The following is a 23,985-nucleotide window of genomic DNA, read 5'->3' on the forward strand; positions in this document are numbered from 1 at the left end:
GATGAACAAACATTTCAGAGATGGGAAATTTGATTTTCATAGTTTCAATTTATACCTTCAAGGACCTTTAAATGGTGAAAAACTACATGACAACTGATGACATTAAAAACTGAACTAATGGAAATAATATTATGAACAAACTTTTTCTTTTTAAATTTATTTTTAGCTCTATATACTGAAAGAGCCGAATGACAATGATACCAAGCATCAGTGAGCATATCTAGTAACCTGATCTCACTATCCTCATTAAAAGGAACTAGAGATCCTCAAAAAATAGCTGATTTCATGTCTGGAATAGGGCAAGTACAAAAGGAGCCTGAAGCATCTTTTTATGCTATTGATACATTTCAGGCAAGTACTCAAAGACTAATGGGGCTGTGTCAAAAAGACAAAATTTGGTCATATATGGGATAATTTGAGCAACAAAAAGAATAACAACTATAATTTATTGTAACACACTGAATAAATAAAAAACAGAGTCAAATATACAAGAATGTTCACAGCAGTACTATTACTAATAGCTAATAAGAAGGCAATAGGATAAACAAATTGCGGTATATTCACATAATGGGATACCACACAACAATGAAAATGATGAAACTGAATGTAACAATGTGGATAAATTTCATAAAGTTGAGCAAAAGAGGCAAGACAAGAGTATATATACTATATGATTTCATTTATATAAATATAAGAAGCAGGCAAAACTAATATATATTAACAATTGCTCTTGGGGGATAGGGGTTGGGGCCAGTGGTTAGGAGAAAGCAGGACAGAATATTTCAGGGTGCTGGTAATATTTTGTTTCTTGTTCTGGACGTTGATTACATGATGGTGTTCATTTGTGACAATTCATCAAATTGTACACTTTTGATATGTACAGTTTTCTGTATGTATATTATACATGCAGAAAAATAAGCTAAGAAAAAATCCACAGTGATATTTGGGAAAAAAAAAAGGAGAAAAAAGGAAGTAAAAAGGAAAGCTCCTAAGGAATACTATCTAATAAATACAGAAGAAAAGAATTAGTAAATCAACATTTTTCATTTTCATTTTATATTACACATATAATGAGTGATCCAGGCAAGGATTATTAATAGATATTAAATTATGGAAAGGAATATGTGAAAGGAATTTGGGGAACAGGATTTTTGTAATGTCAAAGCAGCACCCCATGAATTATTTACAAAATACAAAGAGGACAATGTACCTTTACAATGGAATTTCTACCTTAATCAAATGAACAAACTCAGCATCACTAACAGTGGGACCAACCTGACAGTGTGTGCTCTCTGATGTGATTCAACAGCAAGTACACAGCACCATTATAAGGTATTCTTGCTAGAAAAAAATTAACCTGAATCTAATCTCACCTCTGGCTAACTTCCATTTTACAGGAAATATAGGGGATTAAGGAATAAAAAAACAATATATATATCAAAAAATCTAGGATGAAGGACATTTTACCTAACAACTTCAAAGTCAGTATTTTTTCTTTTTTTAAGTGAGGCAGCTATACAGTGTTGTATGTCAACTATATCACAATAAAGTTGGCAGGAAAAATAAGGAAACTACTCTAGACTAAAAGAGCCTAAAGACTAAAGAGCCATAATCACCAAATGCCACACATGAAGTTGCTCCTTGTTCAAGGGGAAAAAGGCAGGTATAAAAGATATTCTTGAGCTAACTGGGGCAGTGATAATATGGACCAGCTGCTAAATTCTACAGTGGAATCACTGTTAATTTTTTTAGGGATGATGATGGTATTGCAGTTATGTAGAAAAATGTTCCTGTTCTATGGAGATACATGATGATATATAAAGAGGGAGTGTCATGATGGCCTACAACTTACTTTAAAATGATACATCAAAAAATATGTGTGTGTGCATATGAGAGAGAGTGAGAGAGAAAGCAAACATGACAGAAAGCCAGGAAAATTTAGAAAAAGAGTAATGAAGGGGAAGTAGATCTGCTAGATAATAAAACACTATAAAGCTATAATAATTTGAAGAGCATAGTACAAGTATATTCATAAATAGACAGGCTAATTAACGGAACAGAATACTATGTCCAGAAATCTACTACAGTGTGCTTCAAATCAACAGGGAAAAAAAAGATGGATTATTCAATAAAGAATGCCAGGTCAAATAACTAGCCATTTAGAAAAACAAACAAACAAACGTTAATTTCCTATCTCATTTCTTACACTAAAATAAATCCAACTGGATTAGGATTTATAGGTAAATTTAAGTAGGCGAAACTAATCTATACTAGTGATGACTCTTGTGGGTCAGGGGTTAGAGATCGTGACTAGGAGGAAGCATGAAGGTAAAAAATGAAACCCTAAAGCAGCGATTCTCAAAGGGGGTCCCCGTGACCTTTTCAAGGGATCAGTGGTTGACACTAAATTTAGAATAACAAAGACATCATTTGCCTTCTTCACTGAGTTGACATTTGCACTGCTGGTGCAAAAGCAATGGTGGCAAAGATTACTGGCACCATAGCACAAATCAAGGCAGTGGCACTGGCAACAAACTATATTATGCCACACACTCAACAGTCAAAAGAGATAGTTTCACTTAAGAATGTCCTAGCAGCAGTAAAAAATTATTTTCATTAAATCTTGACACTTGAGAACATACCTTTTTAATATTTTGTGTGACAAAATGGGAAATGTACTTACAGCACTTTTGCTATAAACCAAAGTATAATGGTTGTCCCAAGGAAACAGTGCAAGCTGAACTAGTCTCTTTTTCATGGAACACATGCACTTAAAATAACAACTGACAAATTATGGTTTCCAGACTTAGGTATCTGGCAGACGTTTTCTTAAAAATGAGCAAAGTGAGCCTGTTACCACCAACGAACAGCATTTGCTGCCCTTGATAAAATTTGAGTTTTAAAGAAAAAAATTAAAATTTTTGAAAACTTGTATCTGCGACTATGAGGCTGACAACCTTCCAATACTTAAAGGTTTTTCTGATGAGATCAGTGGTAATACATTGTATATGGGATATTGTGTAATAAAGTACATCAATATTTGGAAGCTCTGCATAAATCAGCAAACCAACATTTTCCAAACAACCAATACATGATGGTACAAAATCTTACATGGGTAAAAGATCCATCAACGTTGAAGGCAGACCAAGATTTTAACATTATAGAGCGCAAAATGTTCACTGATATGGTTTCAGATGCCACATTCCAATTAACCCATAAGAAACTACACTACTTGTCAAGTTATAGTATCAAAGATGAATACCCACGATTATCTGAAAAAGTCACTAAACATGCCTCCTTTTTCCAACTACATATCTGTGTGAGGCTGGGTTTTCTTCATATACTCCCACCAAAACATCTCAAAACAGGCTAAGCACAGAAGTACATTTAAGAATTCAATTTCTGTCTATTAAGCTAGACAATGAAAAGACTTGTAAAGTCAAAAGTAAAACAATTCCAATTCTCTAACTTTTTTTGTTTTAGAAAAAACAGCTATTTTATAAAAATGTCAGGAATTCCCTGGCAGTCCAGTGGTTAGGGCTGTGCGCTCCCACTGCCCGGGGCCCGGGTTCGATCCCTGGTCGGAGAACTAAGATCCTACAAGCCGTGTGGTGCAACCAAAAAACAAATAAAATTAAATTAAAATGTCATTTATGTTTATACCTAATAGATCTATTATTGTTACTTTTAAATGAATTAATAAATATTTTAAAATTTCTCACTTCAATTTCTAATTCAATAAACAACAGATATACCCTACATAAACAAAAGCTCTCTAGGGTTCTCGATTATTCAGAGTCTAAGGGGGTCCTGAGACCAGAGGATTTGAAAACTTAAAGTACTGGAAGAAAACATGAAGAATTTAAAATATGTAATTTCACAACAGAGAAGACCTTTCTAAGCAAGTCAACAAAACCCATAAAAGATTAAAATATTTAACTACATAAAAATTTAAAGTTTCTGCATGGCAAAACTTTCATAAACAAAGACAAAAAGGGGACAATAAATTGGGAGAAAAATTGTTAATTTCTTATATACATGAAGAGCTTTTATAAAAACAAAAAGATAAAAACAGAAAAAAAATGGTTAATGGACATAAACAGGTAATTCACTCAAAAAAATGGGTTTTTCAACGATTTTTTTAAACACATGAAAAGATGTCCAAGAGTATTCATGATAAATGAAATGCAAATTAAAACTAGAATGAAATACTATTTTTCTTCTACCAGGTTAGCAAGGATAAAAAAATTTGGTAATATGTGTGTGAGTAATCAGGTTTACAAAGATATTGTTGTTTAGAAGGTCTAACATTAAAGGGCAACTTATAATTTCTATCAAATTTTTAAATGTTATGTACCCTTAGATTCAAGAATTTAACCTATACATATATTCATATATGTGTATAATCACTACAGCATTGTTTATAATTGACTAATTATGATAAAGCCAAACAATAGAAAATCAAAAAGAATGAGCTTTATGTAATGACATATAAAGACCACTGTAATGAATATCCACATAAAAAAAGAAAGTTGCAAAAGTGTATCTATCATGCTATCATTTGTGTATAAAAAAGAGGATACACACTTTTATATGGAAGGAAATAAAAGAATCAGTAATAGTTCTTCAGAGTACAAAGCAGTCCATTTTATGTACTGTCTTTTCAGTAACAAAAATGAAATAAATAAGATGACTGCTTCAAGGAGAATGAAATGTGTAGTCTGAACATGTCATTAGGCTCTCAACTAAACACAGTTCAAAAACAGACATTCTAAAATGATTTAGAAAAGCCATGGCTTAGAATTATCAGCATTTCCTCTTGATGCCCTTTCCTGCTTTATAAGTTGAATGATTTACATGTTACAGTTTAGTAAAAAAGAATACAGAATAGTTTATTATTTATATCTATGGAAGAAAAAGATAAGCACCAGGTCTAAAACTGAGGCTTGAAGATTAAAAAAAAACAAACAAACCCAAAGCAGTACATTATCACAGCACTCATTTCTAGATTTTAATTTTCATTTCCCTTTGTCTAATTCTCACTTAATTTAATATCCATTTTTTCAGTGATATTTTAGGGGAACTAAACTTCAGATTATCTCTTAACTATTCCTAATACCTGTGGGTGATAGGCTGATATATGTATATTTTAAAATGTCTTAAGTTAGCAATGTGCTGTTTTTAACTGTTAAAATCTATCATAATTTTATTAATAAGACATCTTCTTAAAGAATAGCTCCTTGCTAAATCCTCAAATAGTAATGAACCTGAAATTATTAAGCAAAGGTAACTTACTGTTCATTAAAGCGTAATGACGTGTTTACCTGCTGATGCTAAGATGGTACAGTGCAGAGCATGTTTTAAGGCCTCTAGTCTTTCACTTTCGTGCACTATTGTCTTGTAAGAGAGCTCATTGTACCTTTGTGCAGCTTCAATGAATTTTCTTCTATAATCAAGAACACGTGCATAGCATACCTATAAGAGGGAAAATGTTTCAATTAGGGAGAAAAATAAAAAGCAAAAGAAAATTTCTATTATGTAACAGCATTTATCAGCTATTCTGGAGCACCTTATTACTGAAGGATTCTGCAATACGAAATTAATTTTCCAAATTAGCTCATCTGTTACCTTATAATGTATCTGTAACTGTTCATTGGTTGATTCATTCTGAAGCAATGATGCCCGATTTATGTAAGCCTCTGCCTGGACTGGATCATCATCCTCCAGATATAGCCTAGCAATCTTCAGGTATGTCTCCAGTTTATAATCTACATTGTACTGTCTAGGGTGTAACAGAAAGACACAGAATGACTAAATATTTCATCAAGAAAATTTGGGGGGTGGCAGGAAATACGTTATTTTTTCTTTATGTATATTCTGTTAATATAAGGGAATCATACTTTTTACTGCAGTATATTACATAGACAAGCTAAAACATATTTCCAGAATAAGATTTATTGAATTTTTATTATTTTTATCATTGTTCATGTTTTATTTTAGCTTCTTCTAATCCTCAGGTAATCTCACAAATCAAAGATCTTAAAAAAAAACAAAAACAAAAAAAGCACAGTTCAGGGACATATCATATACTACCAGGGGAACTATGAACATGTACAACCATCCTGGAAAACAATTTGGCAGTATGCTCTCCAACCATCCTTTGAATCCTTTAAAAATGCACATCCTCTTTACCTACTGTATTTTACCTCTAAAAAATAAATCCTTAAAAAAAAATATCATGGTTGTACGTACATATATATGTACAGAATATTCATTTGTAAAGTTATTCATAAATATCCGTAATTTTTAAAAAAATGGAAATCACCCATAATCGTATTTGTGGTAATCAATTAAGTTGTGGTACATAAAGATGGGAGATGCTATACAGTTATTATAATAATTACTTCTGATAATAGTCATAAGTTTTTGCTAAGTGAAAAAATTGGATAAAACAGTACATAAAACATCATTCAAATGTATTTCTATACATGTAATCAAGATAGTAATAGCAATTATCTCTGAGAATACAGGTGGTTTTCATTTTTCTTCTTTACCCCAATAGTCACATTTTATACAAGAAATGCATAACTGAAGACCCAACATAATTCAAAACTCACATAATTCAAGATTAATCCTCACAGAAAAATTAATTCTATTTACCAGCAAAAGTGGAGCCACCATTTGGCAAGAACAGAGTTTACAACTGACTTGGCCCAGCTTTGAAATTAATTCTTCAAAAATTTTTACATCAATTCAAAATTTTTCATGTCATATATTATTATTTTTTATTATATTATTTCCATTCACAACTCATATTTACATAAACTGCTAATAAACAGCACCACATTTTTTGCATTTTCATATTTTATGCCAAGATATCTATTATGTCTATTACTTTCATAATCAGAATGAACCATTTTTTAAAGAAACAGGCTCTCAATAATTTACCCACATCACTTTAACTTGTTTAGAAAACCACTGAATTTTCAGTTCTTGGTATCCTCACAGATAATGTTATAGTACTCTCAAAATGATAATTACCACCACTGCAAAGAACAATATCTATTTTTTTTATAAGTTTTTAAATTTATTTTATTTATTTATTTTTGGCTGCATTGGGTCTTTGGTGCTGCGAGTGGGTTTCTCTAGTTGCAGTGAGCGGGGGCCACTCTTCCTTGCAGTATGCGGGCTTCTCATTGCAGTGGCCTCTCTTGTTGTGGAGCATGGGCTCTAGGCGCACGGGCTTCAGTAGCTGTGGCACGTGGGATCTTCCTAGATCAGGGCTCGAACCCATGTCCCTGCATTGGCAGGCGGATTCTTAACCACTGCGCCACCAGGCAAATCCCAACAGTATTTATTTTATATTTACGTCAACTACCAATGAAAATAAATCATTTGCTCTGTGCTAGGGAGAAACTGTTCCAGACAGAATAAGACCAAAGCAATTAAGAAAGCCTCCAGGGCTTCCCTGGTGGCGCAGTGGTTGAGAATCTGCCTGCCAATGCAGGGGACACGGGTTCGAGCCCTGGTCCGGGAGGATCCCACATGCCGCGGAGCAACTGGGCCCGTGAGCCACAATTACTGAGCCTGCGCGTCTGGAGCCTGTGCTCCGCAACAAGAGAGGCCGCGGTGGTGAGAGGCCTGCGCACCGTGATGAAGAGTGGCCCTGCTCGCCGCAACTAGAGAAAGCCCTCGCACAGAAACGAAGACCCAACACAGCCATAAAATTAATTAAAAAAAAAAAAAAACTTTGTTAAAAAAAAAAAAAAAAAAGAAAGCCTCCAGCCTTTTCAAACTATCCAAGAAAAAACCCAAATTAACAAGAGGACTTAGAAAAACAAAATTCAACATCTACGTATGAATGAAGGCTTTTTCATATACTGGTTGCTTTTTCAAGGGGCATCACTGTCTAACAATTTCATAAATGCACAAAAGGCAAGATGCCTGAAGTAGTGTTTGACTTATGATCACAAATATTAATGAAGACAAAAAAAGAATCCCTTATTCACCTGGTAAAAGAGTAGAGAAGTAACTGAAAATATTTTTTGTCATTCAGTTGGTATTTTTATACTTGCCAACTGAAAGAGGAAGTGTGTTTAATGATACAACCAAGAGTTTCACACCTTTCATCCTTCTATACAATATACTTTAGAGGAATGTTTCATAAAGAACTATAAATATTTTAAAAAATACATATCAAAGGTAAGACTGGCTGGATAAGAGTTACAAACTATCATCTTAATTTTTTCTAATTGTTTTTCCATCTCATTTTCTCTAGTATCTCAAACCTAACAATCCATTGAACCCATTGTGACTCCAAACCACTGATCCTACTACACTGTTACTGTATTTTCCCCCTTAAAGGCCTCACTTCCTCCTTACCTGCCTTAATTCCTATGGTCAATCATTTCCATCACTGAATTGCACGTGTACTCATCTCCCTTGCCCCTCTCATGCTGTCATACTTGTTGGGCAAAATCATAATGCTGGTTAAACATAATAGTTCATCTACTCCTTTCCAGCAACCACGTAGCCGAACTCTGATGAAGAAAAACACCCAACCAATCTGACTGATCTCATTTTAGTGACTACAACCTTTAAATGAGTCTTAATGCTGCACACTGTACATTTCTAGTCCATTCACTGTCCCACTCTCCCAGAGAATTTTTTTTGATATTCTTATATCTCCTCAACCTCACAACTCTCACCCCCATCCACACTTCAGCTGATGACTCTGATTCCAACTTCACTAAGAGTATTGAAACAGGGGCTTCCCTGGTGGCGCAGTGGTTGAGAATCTGCCTGCCAATGCAGGGGACACGGGTTTGAGCCCTGGTCTGGGAAGATCCCACATGCCGCGGAGCAACTAAGCCCGTGAGCCACAATTACTGAGCCTGCGCATCTGGAGCCTGTGCTCTGCAACAAGAGAGGCCGTGATAGTGAGAGGCCCGTGCACCGCGATGAAGAGTGGCCCCCGCTTGCCACAACTAGAGTAAAGCCCTAGCACAGAAACGAAGACCCAACACAGGCATAAATAAATAAATAAATAAATTTTTTAAAAAAGAAAAAGAAAAGACACTATTCATTAAAAAAAAAAAAAAAAAAGAGTATTGAAACAATCAAAGAAAAGAGTACTTGCACAAACTCCACCACCACATTACTAATATCTGCACCCATATACTCTGTGTTCCTGGCTGTTACCATAGATCACTGGAGCTATTCTGCCCACCAGGGAACAATCTGCAATGTCTACAGACATTTTTGATTGTCACAACTAGGCATAGTGGTGTCATTGGCATCTAGTGAGTAGAGGCCGCTGATGCTGCTAAACATCTGCAATACACAGGACAGCCTCCACGACAAAGAATTATCCAATCTAAAATGCCAAGAGTGCCAGCCTGAGAAACTCTGCCACAAATGAACTGTCCATGCTCCTACCTGAAGCCTATCCCTCCACTGGATTCCTTCCCCTCTAGTCTACTCCTGCAAGAATCCTCTCCACTACTCCCCTATGTCAAATTTTTGCTTTCCACTGAATCGTAAAAGAAAAAATAATCTCAACCTAAGCTCTGCTGTCATCTTCTACCCTACTTCTCTGCTCCCTTTTATGAAAACTTCCCCAAAGAGCTGCCCATGCTCACCATCTCCAATTCTTCTCTTCCCATTCTCTTTTAAACAGCTCCAATCAGGCTTTCACGCTCACCATTTCAGCAAAACAGCTTTTGTCAAGGTCACCAATGACCTCCACATTACTACCTTTTACGGTTCACCTTCAACTCCTCATCTTACTTGACCATCAACACCATGTTGATCACTTGCTCCTTCTTGATACATTTTCCTCATTTGGCTTCTGAGATATCACACTCCACATTCTTCTGGTTTTCCTCTTACCGCAATGGACAATCCTCACTTGCTGTATCTTCCTCCTGCCCCTGACCTCTTAATGTCAGAGTGCTCAGTACTCAGTGCTCTTCTCCACCTATATGCCCTCCCTTGGAGATCTCGTCCAATCTAAAGGCTTTAAATTCCATATATATATTAATGACTCCAAAATGTACATCTCTAGCCCAGACCTCTCTCCTAAACTCCAGACTAATATATTCAACTCCCTACTAGATATTTCCACTTGGTTATCACATGTCCAAAACAGAACTCTTGATCTTTCCTCAAAACTATTCTTTACCACTCAGTAGATGGCAACTTTATTTTTCCAGTTATTCAGACCAAAACTCAGGACTTATCTTGGCTCTTTTTCTTGTACTCCATATCCAAGTTGTCGAGAAACCCTTAGCTTTACCTTAAAAACACATCCAGGGTCCAACATTTCTCACAATCTCCATCTCACCTGCAGTAGCTCATAAGCCTCTTCACTAATGTCCCTACTTCTATCATTGCATGCCTACAGTTTATTCTCAACCCAGTAGTTAGAATGATCTAACATGATCAGATCATGCCAGTCCTCTGTACAAAATCCTCCAGTGGCTCCCCATTGTTTTACTTAGAAAAAAAGCCAAAGGCCTTACAATGGCTTACAAGACCCCGTGTAATCTGGTACCCAGTACTCTCTGATCTCACCCTCTATCACACTCCCCTTTGCTCACTCCACCCACAGTGGTCTCCCTGCTCTTCTTAAAACACTCCAAGCATGTTCCAGTCTTAGGGCCTTTGCACTAGCCATCCTCTCTAAGAGGATCTACTGATACTCTTCCCTCAGGCAGCTCATAGCTACTCTGTTACCTCCTTCAAGTGTTTGAAAAGGTGATATCAGGACCACCCTACCACTCTAATCACCCTATTTAATAATACATCCTGTCCCCCACTTTGCCCCTTTTCCCCATAGCACTTATCACCTTCTAAAATAGTACAAATTTTACTTATTTACTTATTAAATTGTTCATTATCTGTGTCCTGTACCAGAATGTAAGAAAAAAGTAAGTGAACAATTATACATGTTTTATATCCACTATTTACTATACTTTTGTCCTGTTTCCAAAGGAATTCCCACCAACACTTGGGCTGCATTTCTCCAATCTTCTTCTTTTTCATATATGGATGCAAGATGCTGTCTTATGGAAGCAACCTGGAATAGGAGGTATACATGTTAAATTATTTCCACTGATATTAGTAAACTGGTTAAAATAAATAGATGATAATCTATTGTGACAATGCTCTCATTCAACATATTATGCAGGCAAGTAAATAGTAAAAGTTTACCTAGACTACCCAAATTTTTAATGAATTTTGCATTCACAGAATATCAAAAGAGTGAACTAACACATTTCTGCAATGTGGATTATGGCAATAATTTAGTTTAAATATTAAGTTTTGCTTTTGTGTCACTGCATATATAATGCTGGAGTTCTCCTATGTTCTCAGCCTAATCAACAATTTTACTGATTTTTAAAAATTATCTAGGGACTTCCCTGGTGGCACAGGGGTTAAGAATCCGCCTGCCAATGCAGGGGACACAGGTTTGAGCCCTGGTCCGGGAAGATCCCACATGCCGCAGAGCAACTAAGCCCGTGTGCCACAACTACTGAGCCTGCACTCTAGAGCCCATGTGCCACAACAACTGAAGCCCACGCGCCTAGAGCCCGTGCTCCGCAACAAGAGAAGCCACCACAGTGAGAAGCCCGCGTGCCGCAACCAAGAGTAGCCCCTGCTCGCCGCAACTAGAGAAAGCCCGTGCGCAGCAACGAAGACCCAACGCAGCCAAAAATAAAATAAATAAATAAATAAATAAAATTTAAAAAAAAATTATCTAAAGAGTAATATTTGGTTCATAAAACCAAATTATGAGCAAATGTCAGCTGGACTTAAAACATCATAATATTTATTTCATCTTACATTGTAAAATGCTGTTTGGCACACTGTTTTGTAAAAATGAAGTTGAATGATTATCTCCTTTAAAAATTTAATAGTATCTCTCAAAATAATTGCTGCTATCTTAAGTTTAAAAATCACCACTCTAATAGCCAATATTTTATAACTATAAATGGAATATAACCTTTAAAAATCGTGAATGACTATGTTGTACACCTGCAACTTATAATAATATTGTACATCAATTATATCTCAATTAAAAAAAAAAGAAACACATAACAAACAGAGTCCTAAAAACAAAACAGGGCTTCCCTGGTGGCGCAGTGGTTGGGAGTCTGCCTGCCAATGCAGGGGACGCGGTTCGAGCCCTGGTCTGGGAGGATCCCACATGCCGCGGAGCAACTAAGCCCGTGAGTCACAACTACTGAGCCTGCGCGTCTGGAGCCTGTGCTCCGCAATCAGAGAGGCCGCGATAGTGAGGGGCCCGCGCACCGCGATGAAGAGTGGCCCCCGCTTGCCGCAACTAGAGAAAGCCCTCACACAGAAACGAAGACCCAACACAACCAAAAATAAATAAATAAATTTAAAAAAACAAACAAACAAACAAAAAAAAACCAAAAACCACTGCTCTAGGTTTTTACCTGCTCCTCAAATGAAATGACTCTAGGCTGGATCTTTTCCAAGGTGAAATGATAGATTTCTTTGGCTGTGCTATCAGGTAGGTTAGGGAGATGTGTGCAGAAATCAGTCAGCAACTGGCGAGAGATCACGAGGCTGACATTCTCATTTACCACTTGTTAAAAAAAGTAAGGGATAAGAAAACATGAGTAATTTATGTTTTCAATAAGCAATCAATTTTCACCTAAAATTAATACTAAAAATAATATATACCAGTGTACTCTTCAAAGCATTATTTAGGGATCTCCACACCCCTGTGACCTTATATTATAGAACCAGTTTTCCTTATGCTGAATTATTTGATCACATAACAACGACACCAAAACAGTAAAAATACCACAACTTTTCTAAGAAACAGAAATGGCTGGGAAAAAGTTTTAACAGTTGAGAATTTTACGTCATTCTTTTCTCTTCTTTATTTTTCTACAAAGTGAAGGCACAGAAACACTTACATTTTTATTTATTTTCTTATATTCCACCTAGCTACAAAAAAAGAGTTAAAGAAGAAACAGAGAAATAATTTTCATGAAGTTTAAGTAAAGCGAGTAGTGACAGTTACTGCCACTTGTACTTTCCTGATAAAAACAACAAATAAGAACTTAGGTCAGCACTAGATGCACAGACATATTTTATGACACTGTTTATAAACATTTATGAGGTATTATTATATATGATTAAGGATGAAAACTCTGGAGCCACACTGCTTCCAAATCCTCCTGATTACATGCCCTCAGGCAAGAGACTTGACTTCTCTGTGCTTCTCTTTCCTCTTCTGCAAAATGTGGATAAGGTTGCTGTGAAGCTTAAATGCAATATACATAAAGTGCTTTAAACAATACCTGGCACATAGCACTCAGCAAATGTTAGTTATTATTATCACTATTATTACATTTTAAAAAGATGCATCATGCTTGTGAACCACTCCTTAGATAAATTAAGTTTAAATCAGTAGTTACTGGGGAAATAAATGACAGTTCAAAACTATTCAGTTGATGCAAATGATTTTAACCGTACACTGCTTTTTTTTTGGTGGTTCATTGAATTCAAAGTTTATATAAAGATCAAAGTTTATAAAAAGCACTACTCTTTTGCTACTAAGTGCAACGGTCTTAAAAAAAAGCCACTCAAAGAGTTTTTCTGAAACCATTGCCAGTTTGTCTCACATTGCAGGCCCCAATTTTTTGAGGCAGTAACTGACAGGCCTTGTAACTAATCAGTTTATAGTATATTAATTGGAATTGGATGAGACTGCATGTGACTGAGAACAGTTTCATTACAAGTGCCATTAGGCATCTATAACTGTTAGAAATTACTACACAAACTAGCACTTCTCAGGGAAATATAAGTAAATAAGAACTATAAGTAAGAAAACCTAATTTCTAGTCTGGGCTCTGCCACTGACTAACTGAATGTCCTTGGGGGAAAAAGTCACCTAATCCTGAGACTCATTTTATAATATATTATATAGGGCTATCCATACCTGCATTGTTAGTCACAAGGTTATGAAAAGGAGCCTGTGTGATGGATAATGTGTATGAAAGCACACTGTAAACTGTAAAGCACTATCAAGTATCATTAATACTGTGAACTCAGGATAAATTCCAGCCTGAATTTTGAGTAATTTTCCAGATAACTGGATATGTTTGAAATCAGGGAGTGGGGAAGAGTGTCTTAAAGGATGGAAATTTCTAGTTCCCATTCAAAAGAAATGTTCTTAACATTAACAACAGCTAACACTTATCTAGTACTTATCATGTGCCAGGTACTATTCTAAGCACTCCGTTATGGATATTAACTCATTTAATCTCCCAACAATTCTACAGGGTAGGTATCATAGCCCCATTTTATAGACAAGGAAAAGGAGGCACAAAGAGGTTACATAACCTACCCAAGATCACATAGCTAATAAAATAGCAGACCAGGATTTGAATCCAGACTATTCTTTTTTATCATTTGCTATATTGTCTCTCCATCGGTTGCTTTATCAATAACTATACAAAACCTTAATTGTAAATGTAACAATGGCTTCACATTGAAAAACAATCAAATATCAAGTTGTAAGTAGTTTAAATTCTAAAATCAATCAAGCTCAATGCATATTTAATTTAATCTCAATGTAAATTATATTGACAATTTGTTATAAAACAAGGCTTGAGCAAGCTTTTAAGTCCTAACTCAGTAATACAGGCAAACACGGAATTTTCATCCCACTTACTTGCTTCCACAAAAGCTTTCAAAGCTTCTAGTTGTTCTGCCCCAGATAACTGAATGGCTTTTTCCAGGATCTGACGATACCTAAAACAATACCAAAAAGAAAAAGTGTTTAGAAGGCACTATATAGTCTAATGCTAACTTTGATGTTTGTTCATTTCTATTTACCCTGGTTTCTTTCATAGTGCTCTAGTTTGTGGTTTTCTTTACAGTACACTACAGATTTTTTTTTTTTAAGTTTCCAGTCCATCACAAGAAACACTAAATCTATAATTCAAAGTGCTACTTCTTCTAGTTTTCTTTACAGTATATCACCATTTTTAAAGTTTTCATGTCTATCACAAAAAGAGTAAATCTAAGTTAATGGATCTAAAGTGCCACTTTTTCTTTCAAGTTTTAGTTTTGAATTTAAAACGTCAATTTTCTTTCAAGTGCCTCAAAAGATAAGCTATATTTCCTTCACTAAAGTACACACAAGAACATTACTTGAGGTGGCCCAGAACCTTTTCCTTATGGACCTAATGAATCTAGGGTTACCAACAATAGGATAATGTTGACTATGCAATGAAGCCAAATATTAGAGATGAAATGTCTTAGTGTGTACAAAATACATTCCACCAAGCCAAATGTCCTGACAGAACATCCTTCAGTGCCTATTAGTTCTTTATTTGCATTCAGTTCCAATAACTATTCTGCCTAATATTCATGATCACACAAAATTCAAATCAGCATTCTACAAATGATGGGGAAATGTTAAAAACAAGAACACTAACAATTATTAGGCAATGGTAAGTTCCTTCCTAAACTGTAAACTCCATGAGGACAGGGATTTTTGTTTTGTTTACTGCTATATATACAATGCCTAGAAGAGTACTTGGCACATCCTAAGGACTCAAAGATACAGCAGTATTAGTAACATTTTATTTCTTAAATTGAGTGGTTGGTACATTGGTATTATATTATTCTTTATCCCTTTTGTTTGCCTCAATCATAATATTTATTAAAAGCATTAGTTAATGCATTTTACAAACCTAATTGCAATTATTCAGAACATTATCCAGAATATAGTCAAGAAATAAAAATAGACAGATAGTGCCCAAACTCATTCAAACTTATGACTTGTATTTGTAGGGCACACCCTCAAGCTACAATTCAGCACTTACTGATTCTCAACTCATACAATATTCTCACAGCCTTGGTTATACGATTTCTCAAAACAGCAGTGAATCAAACTGGCTTTGTAAGAAAGCAGGTATACTGACAGAAAAGATAGCTAACTCCAAAAGAAGAGACAAACAATTCCAAGAAAGCAAGGAAATATTATCATGCTTTAAAATAAAAATTTGTCATTTTAAAAATTGCCACATTTGAGGGATGAAATACAGTTATCTAAAAATTTATTTACATTGAATATCTCATTCTCGGGAGCTCCCTGGTGGCCTAGTGGTTAGGATTCGGTGCTTTCACTGCCATGGCCCAGGTTCAATCCCTGGTCGGGGAACTGAGATCCCACAAACTGTGCAGCGTGGCCAAAAAAAACAAAAACAAAACTCATTCTCTCGCTCTACATATATACATAGATACACACACATATACACATATATTTTCCATATCTATATTTATACATTTACTTTATTGCCCTGGGCATGGTTCTAGTTAATGCATTCACTGGTTTATTATTTCTTTTTTAGATTGGCTTGTTTTTCATAATCAATTAAATGAAGACTATGGCTAAACCCTCTTACTCTTAAATCCCAGTTATTTTATACTAATAATACTGTATTCAAAGATGACAATGTCTCACTTATAAAAATTTGCTAATAATTTAAGTTTTAATATATAGTTTCATAACTTATCAATCAACTAATCTGTACTGAGAACACCAAAAAAAAAAAATCTAAATCAATGGAAAAGATGGAAAAGTGACTGATGTGGAGAACATGACAAGTACCAAATATTTTTTCATTAAAAAATATTATGGAGGAAAAGAAACTTAATTAATTGAGGCACCTCGCATCTGTCCTATCCATTCATCATCATCAACAAATGTTTATCGAGCATCTATTATGTATGTGAACTGAAGTTCAGTATGTCAATTTCTGATTTCTTGGCACTTGAAAGGAATCTGGAGGTAAATAAAACATATACACATGAAAATGTACCACAGTCACTATCTATGCTCAAAATGAGTGTAACAGGTATGTATTCACAGATCTCTCATTTACAGTAATGGTGAAATAGATATTGGACCAATCCTGCCTCCAAAACAACATAAAAAGTTGAAAGAAATGAAAAAAAAATTTTTAATAGCATAAAATCCTAACAAGAAAGAGTAAACAGAAGAGACTAAGAGCGCAAAGACATGAACCATAGCTTCTGCCTGAAAGCATTTGCTGACTGTGGAAAGACAGCTGAGAGGCAGAGAGGCACTTCTGCTGGGGAGAAGTGGGCTCGGCTCTGGGGTGTTCTGCCATCTGCTGGAAACGCTGAAAGGCAAGTTGCAATTTCCGGCTGACTGATAAAACTAGAACAGGGATCTAAGGTTTTTTACCTGCCAATGGAGGAAACACTAGCACTTTGGAAGTACAGTTACAAATTCTATTCCAAGGATCATCTAGTAAGAAGACCAATAAATTTGGAAGCCTTGGTCCTAGACTCCTAACACTGTCAGGTGTCCGGCAGAAGGAAATGAAAATCCTCCCTGAAAGGTTAACATCATAGACCTCCGGTTGTTTCTAAAAATACATTTAAAAATAATTTGCCCAACAACAAACATTACAATGCATACGACAATATTAGCTGGAATCAACAAAAACAACAGACAATAGCAACAAACAGGGACTCCAGATACTGGAGTTACCAGAAAGACCGAAATACACTTAAGTTTATCAAGTTTATAGAGACAAAGACAAGCTTTTAAAAAGTTTCAGCAAGAAACTAGGAACCATAAAAAGTGTCATTTGAAAAAAGAATCACCAAAAGCTATAGAACTAAAAACTAATATTACCAAAACTTGAAAATCGGTGTAGTTCTTAACAGCAGACTACACACATTTGACGAACTGACAAACTAGAAAGTAGGAGAACTTATCCAGAATAAAGCCTTGAAATGGAAAGAACAGAAGACAGAGTAAGGGGCACAGAGGGCACAGTAACAAGGCCTAACAAGGGTTTCACCCGGGTCCTAGAGGAGAAAATAGAATGGGACAGAGGCAACATTTAAAGAGAGAGAGAGCTGAAAAACCTCTCAGGACAATGAATGATCCAATCCATTGATTCAAGAAACACAATGAAGCTTAACCAGGATAATGCGGTAGAGCAGCGGTCCCCAACCTTTTTGCCACCAGGGATGGGTTTCGTGGAAGACAATTTTTCCATGGAAGGGGGTGTGCTGCGGAGTGGCGGTGGTTTAGGCGGTAACGCGAGCAACGGGGCGCCATGGGGGGCGGCAGATGAAGCTTCGCCCGCCGCTCACCTCCTGCTCTCCTCTGCGGTCCGGTTCCTAACAGGCCTCGGACCATTAGCGGTCCACCGCCCGGGGGCTGGGGACCCCTGCGGTAGAGCATTTACAAAAATTGCCCACAATTCTTTTACTCTCTGTATCTATGCCCCTTTGCAATGTGACTTCGTAACTCTTCACATCAAGAGGTAGAGTTTATCTCCCTACCCTTTCATCTGGGCTTGTTTTGACCAATAGAAGGCAATAGAAATAGAAGTAAAGTGCCCGTTCCAAGCCTGGACTTTAAAAGAATTTGTCTTTACTGTTGGAATGCGGCTTTGCCACATGAATGAGTCCAGGCCAACCTATTGGAGGATGAGATATGCAGCCCACTCACCTACCACCGCCCCAGCCAACAAAGAAGCAGAGCTGCCTACCTGACCTGACTGCCTCCATGGAGCTGACTACAGGTGCACCTGGAGCCCCTGTGGAACCAAGACCACGTGGAATAGGGAAGAATCAACCAGCTGGGCCCAGCCCAAAGTACCGAACAACAGAACTATGAGCTAAATAAATGATTGTTGTTTTAAGCCGTGAAATTCTGGGGTGGTTTATTTCACAGCAAAAGCTAATTGACATAGATAAGTAAAATCAAATCCACAGACACATTATAATGAAGTTGCAGAATATTAAAGACAAAATCTTACAGCTAAGTGCTAATATAATTTTTTAGAAGACAGAAATAATTTCCTAATTTGGTTGATCTTTTTTTTTTTAAACATCTTTATTGGAGTGTAATTGCTTTACAATGTTGTGTTAGTTTCTGTTGCATAACAAAGTGAATCAGCTCTACATATACATATATCCCCATATCCCCTCCCTCTTGCATCTCCCTCCCACACTCCCTATCCCACCCCTCTAGGTGGTCACAAAGCACCGAGCTGATCTCCCTGTGCTATGCAGCTGCTTCCCACTAGCTATCTATTTTACATTTGGTAGTGTATATATGTCCATGCCACTCTCTCCCTTCATCCCAGCTTACTCTTCCCCCTCCCTGTGTCCTCAAGTCCATTCTCTACACCTGTGTCTTTATTTCTGTCCTGCCACTAGGTTCATGAGAACCATTTTTTTTTTAGATTCCATATATATGCGTTAGCATATGGTATTTGTTTTTCTCTTTCTGACTTGCTTCATTCTGTATGACAGACTCCAGTTTCATCCACCAATGAGGTTGATCTTTAAGCAGTCTAAATATTTGGAAATGGGAAAGAGTAGGAGAAGACAGAAATTCTGGCAAAAAAAATTAGTCTGAAATGCAGTCCAGTTTGCTGAAAGTAATATAAAACCAAAAGGTAGGTGTTTCGAGTTAAGGGCTCTGAGCCAAGCAGACAGACTGTATTCTGGCTTTGTCACTAGCTATGTGACCCCAGAGCAAAGGGTTTCACCTCTGTTTTCTCACATGTAATGTAAATACTATCACCTACTGTTTAAGATTTTAAAATGTAAGTAAAGTTGTGCTTGGCATATGGTAAACACTAGATTTTAGGGAACTCCACTCTTCAGATGGGAGCCGCTGAAACTTGTGTGTAGGAATAACAGAGAACCAGAGAATCTGTGTTAGAAGGGGCCTTTGAGGTCTGACCTCTGTTTTGTGTGTGTGTGTGTGTGTATCTCTATTTTTTGACAGTTCTATTCCACTGTATTACTAGAAAGCTGTGATCCAAAGTCTACCTCTGTGAGGTAGAAAGGTCTATTTTCTTTTCTGCAAAACAGCTTTTTTAATAGTCGAGGGCAGCTAAAAGGTCTCCCTTTCTCTCCTTTCTTCAGATTGACAGCTTTTTGTAAAATGAAGCATTTAGATTTCAAAGGCCTGATATTTTCCTCTGAATACCCTCCATACCACAGAACTGGGAAGGGGAAAAAAAAAGGTCATATTTATATAGGATTGACTCAACAAAGACCTGTAATCCATGACCTCAAACCTGCCCTCAAAGAGATAACATTCTAGTTGGCAAAGCAAGAAGTAAAAAGACAAAACAATTAAGTGCTATCATAGAGGTAAACATAGGATGCCACTGGGCATGGGAAGAGCAACTAACCAGGTCCTCCATGTGTTGATGGTTGTTCAGAGAAGGTTTTTTGGAAGAAATAACATCTGAACTGAATTTTGAAGAACCACACAGGTTTTAGCCAAGTGAATAAGATAAGCTATCACAACAAATGCTCCCTCTCTCAAGGCTTTTCGCCTCTTCTAAAACTTCACGTGAGATAACAAACACAATGCATAATATGTACAAAAGCAGTCTATATAATTTGCAGAAATGCTTCTCATGTGACAATTTCTTACATCAATTTCAGACTGCTGTGTTATTTCATAGTTATGGGAAAGCATTTCTAACTTAAGTTTTGACAAGGAAAGCAGTGTAGTCTGGTGGGTTAAAAATGAGCTTTTTAGGGCCTTCCCTGGTGGTGCAGTGGTTGAGAGTCCGCCTGCCAATGCAGGGGACACGGGTTCGAGCCCTGGTCTGGGAAGATCCCACATGCCGCGGAGCGGCTGGGCCCGTGAGCCGCAATTGCTGAGCCTGCGCATCTGGAGCCTGTGCTCCGCAACAAGAGAGGCCGCGATAGTGAGAGGCCCGCGCACCGCGATGAAGAGTGGCCCCCGCTTGCCGCAACTAGAGAAAGCTCTCGCACAGAAACGAAGACCCAACACAGCCATAAATAAATTTAAAAAAAATTTTTTTAAATGAGCTTTTTAGAGTAGACAAACCTGGTTTGAAATATATGCTCTGCACCTTTCCAGCTATTCATTGAGTCAACCAATATTTATTGAATAACTACTGTTATAGATATTCTGCAAATTGCTGGTAACACACAGTATCAATATTTTAAAAAGGAATTTACTCCATTACTTCTTAATATGGAATCCTTTGTTACTCAGCTCCTAACATAAAGCCCAAAACCACTGATATATTTCAAGAGTATTTCTCTCATAAAGCATGTAGCTGGCAGAACTGTTTTCTTATGAAAATAAATATGACACGTTCTTGCCCAGATAGGACCAGATATGTACCCACAGGCAAGGCCAAGACTTTCCTCAGGAAGCACTGGCTATCAGTTATCAAGCACATTATTTTATTTAATCTTCATAATAATCCTGTGTACTAGATTGTTACAGTAATGGCATCCAGTGTAACTTGGCCACTCTTCCCATAAAGAGGTAGATTCCATTTCCCCTCCCCTTGAATCTGGCCTGGTCATGTGACTTACTTTGACCAGTATTTGAGAACTGATGTTGTGAGACTTCCAAGGGTAGCTTTAAGAGACCTTGCAGCTTCCACTCTCACCCTCTTGGAACACTCCCAAGGCCCTGTAAAGAATCCTCAGCTAAACTACTGAATGAGAGGCAGTGTGGAGAGAGACCCAGCCAACAGCTAGATGTGTATGCAAGTCCATTTTAGCCCCACCAACCCCAGCTGAGCTGCCAGTTGACCGCACTTGTATGAGCGGGCCCAGACAAGACCAGCAAAACAGCTCAGTAGACCCAAAGCATCTTGAGAAATTATAGTTGTTTTACACCACTAAGTTTTTGATTTGTTTACAGAGCAGTGAATAACTAAAGCACCCAACAAGGTGGATACTATTGTTTATCTGCAATTCAGAGTGGAGGAAGTAAATGCTTAGCTTAAGTTTCAGAATCCTGCAAATACATGAAAACTTTATCTCTTCTGATAACTAACGCACTTATTTTTTTTCACCAAAACAAAAAGGAGAGCAGGCATGGAAAAAAAATATAAGCTAGTTTTACTTTCATCCAAATCTATTAAAATTACATGCAAAACAGATTGAGCTATGAGACATATTCAACTTATTTCCAACCCAGGGATTATTACGTCGATACGTATTTACTAACTGCTTAATAATAATAATAGTAACAACGACAATCCTATGGCTGTTTCTAAGTGTCAGGTACTGTTCTAAGTGATGTAAGTGTGATATAAGTGCATATACGCACACATACTCATTTTGTCCTCAGACAGAATATATATAATCATCCCATTTTCCTGAGAGGGAAATTGCCCCACAAAGTAGTTAAGCCCAAGATACACAGCTAAATTTCCCACTGATAAAGTAGATTACATTTACCACCAGACAAAAAACATTACAGCCTACATAAAACAAAGTCAAGGTTTCAGTGGCCAGGTTAGAGCAGTCGTATCCTATTGAATGGATCAAAGTCATCTCAGCCGTAGGGATGTAAATTGGATCAACTTGAGAAGCACACTTTAAACAGAATGCATGTTCATTACAAAAAAAAAAAAAACAGTGCTGTGAAATCTACAAAGAGAAAATTGACATCTATCTGTCTGTCTGTAACTAACACTGCTTGCAGGGCAGGCACATATCACAAATTTTAAGTTGGAGTGCACCTAAGCCCTTCACATAAATTCCGACCAAATTCCTAAACAATCCAGATCCCTGCAAACATCACTACTCTAGACATCCCGACCCATGTTATGGTGACATTCTGCCTACGTGCCCTTTTTCAGAGTTGGTGGCGAACAGACAGTGCCCAAAACACAACCCACAGAAGATGGTTCAAGTGGCTCTGAATGACATGATAGCGGCCATACCTCCTCAGCCCCCTCAGCCTCAAGAAGCCATCTCCCCGGAAAACTCTACACCAAGGTCCCAGAATATAAATTTCCCTTCAATCAAAAAGAAAAAAGGGGGGAGCAGGGGCAAAGAGAGGCCAGGATTCAGTGTGAGAGGCCGGCCGGCGATGGGAAGGGGCACCAGGGAAGGGTTAGAAGGCCATGGAAGCAGTCGTCCCACAGACCGCGCTTCTAGAATCTTAAGATACCGGAAAGGATGCCATCAGGGACTGCAAACGTTGACAGTCACCCCAGATCTACGGTCCTGAGGGCTCCTTACACAAGGTCCCTTCCAGTTTTCTGCTGCTCCCAACATTTGCCTACACAACCGACCTCAGGCCCGCCCCCTTGGTCATCAGGCCCGCTCCTAGCCTCACATCCGAAAGCCGCCGTCAATCCAAGGAGAACAAGTCTCTGGCTTTACTCTCCACCTCCCAGGCCCCTGGGAAATACTCACTTGCCCGCCAGATCTTTATGAGAGCCGCTCGAATTCATGAGCTGGGCCAAATCCTGTCGCACGGCTGCCGCCATCTTTCTCCCAGCTCAGCGAAGGCTGCGGGGCCTCTCACGGCCAAAAGAAAACGAGTGTAGTCCTCCAGAGTCCGGCTAGAGGGAACCCGAGATGCCACAGAGTAGCGCCTGTGTGGGCCAGACCGCCGAGAGTGGGAGCCTGCGTTAGGCCCGCCCCCAGGGTTGAGTGACGCGAAGCTCCACTCCTCAAGTCCGAGGCCGGCCCGGGCCTCCCAGGCTCAGGCGCGCACGCTCCCACTTCGGATTGGCGGATGAACTCCAAGAGGCTGTGTCTCGTGTGCAACCCCAATAAGTGCCCGATACGCAAAACTACCGGATTTTCATCAAGTTCCGTGCCTCACGTCTGTGGTTTACCGTTCCTTGTTCTTTAAGGCAGCCCTTAACTACCCGTGGTAAAGAACGAGTTGTTTTTGGTTACAATTCACCACGGACCGGTACTTTTTGTAAAGTGCAATAAAAAAGTTCCCCATTCCCCTTCCCACTCTGCCCCCTTTATATAGGTTGATCATACCTCCCAGTTTGTCCAGGACAGTGCCATTTTCCTTCTGTTCTCCTGGAGTAATTATTAATAACATGCCCTTTCACTCTACCAACTGTTCCATTTGGATGACAAATTATATGATCACCTTACCTTGATATGTAATTATAT

At 37.7% G+C, this 23,985-nt stretch overlaps 1 protein-coding gene across 5 annotated transcripts in view; it reads right to left on the minus strand.

Annotated features, from left to right (window-relative positions):
* COPS4 (COP9 signalosome subunit 4) overlaps positions 1-23,430 on the minus strand; it is a 36,937-nt gene extending 13,507 nt beyond the window's left edge. For 2 of the 5 annotated variants that reach the window (XM_068542734.1, XM_068542730.1), the window contains exons 1-6: positions 23,263-23,428; positions 14,717-14,796; positions 12,465-12,616; positions 10,977-11,080; positions 5,629-5,782; positions 5,325-5,475 (exon numbers count right to left, since the gene is read on the minus strand). In XM_068542734.1, the coding sequence (XP_068398835.1) occupies positions 5,325-5,475; positions 5,629-5,782; positions 10,977-11,080; positions 12,465-12,616; positions 14,717-14,796; positions 23,263-23,336 (715 nt within the window). In that variant the 5' untranslated portion in view covers positions 23,337-23,428. Of the gene's footprint in view, positions 1-5,324; positions 5,476-5,628; positions 5,783-10,976; positions 11,081-12,464; positions 12,617-14,716; positions 14,797-16,117; positions 16,229-23,262 lie in introns of all 5 variants that reach the window. The other 3 variants (XM_068542731.1, XM_068542733.1, XM_068542732.1) reach the window with 3 other exon arrangements.
* Between the last annotated feature and the right edge of the window lie 555 nt (positions 23,431-23,985).

Source organism: Eschrichtius robustus, chromosome 4 (assembly GCF_028021215.1).
Source record: "Eschrichtius robustus isolate mEscRob2 chromosome 4, mEscRob2.pri, whole genome shotgun sequence".
Lineage (NCBI taxonomy): Eukaryota > Metazoa > Chordata > Mammalia > Artiodactyla > Eschrichtiidae > Eschrichtius > Eschrichtius robustus.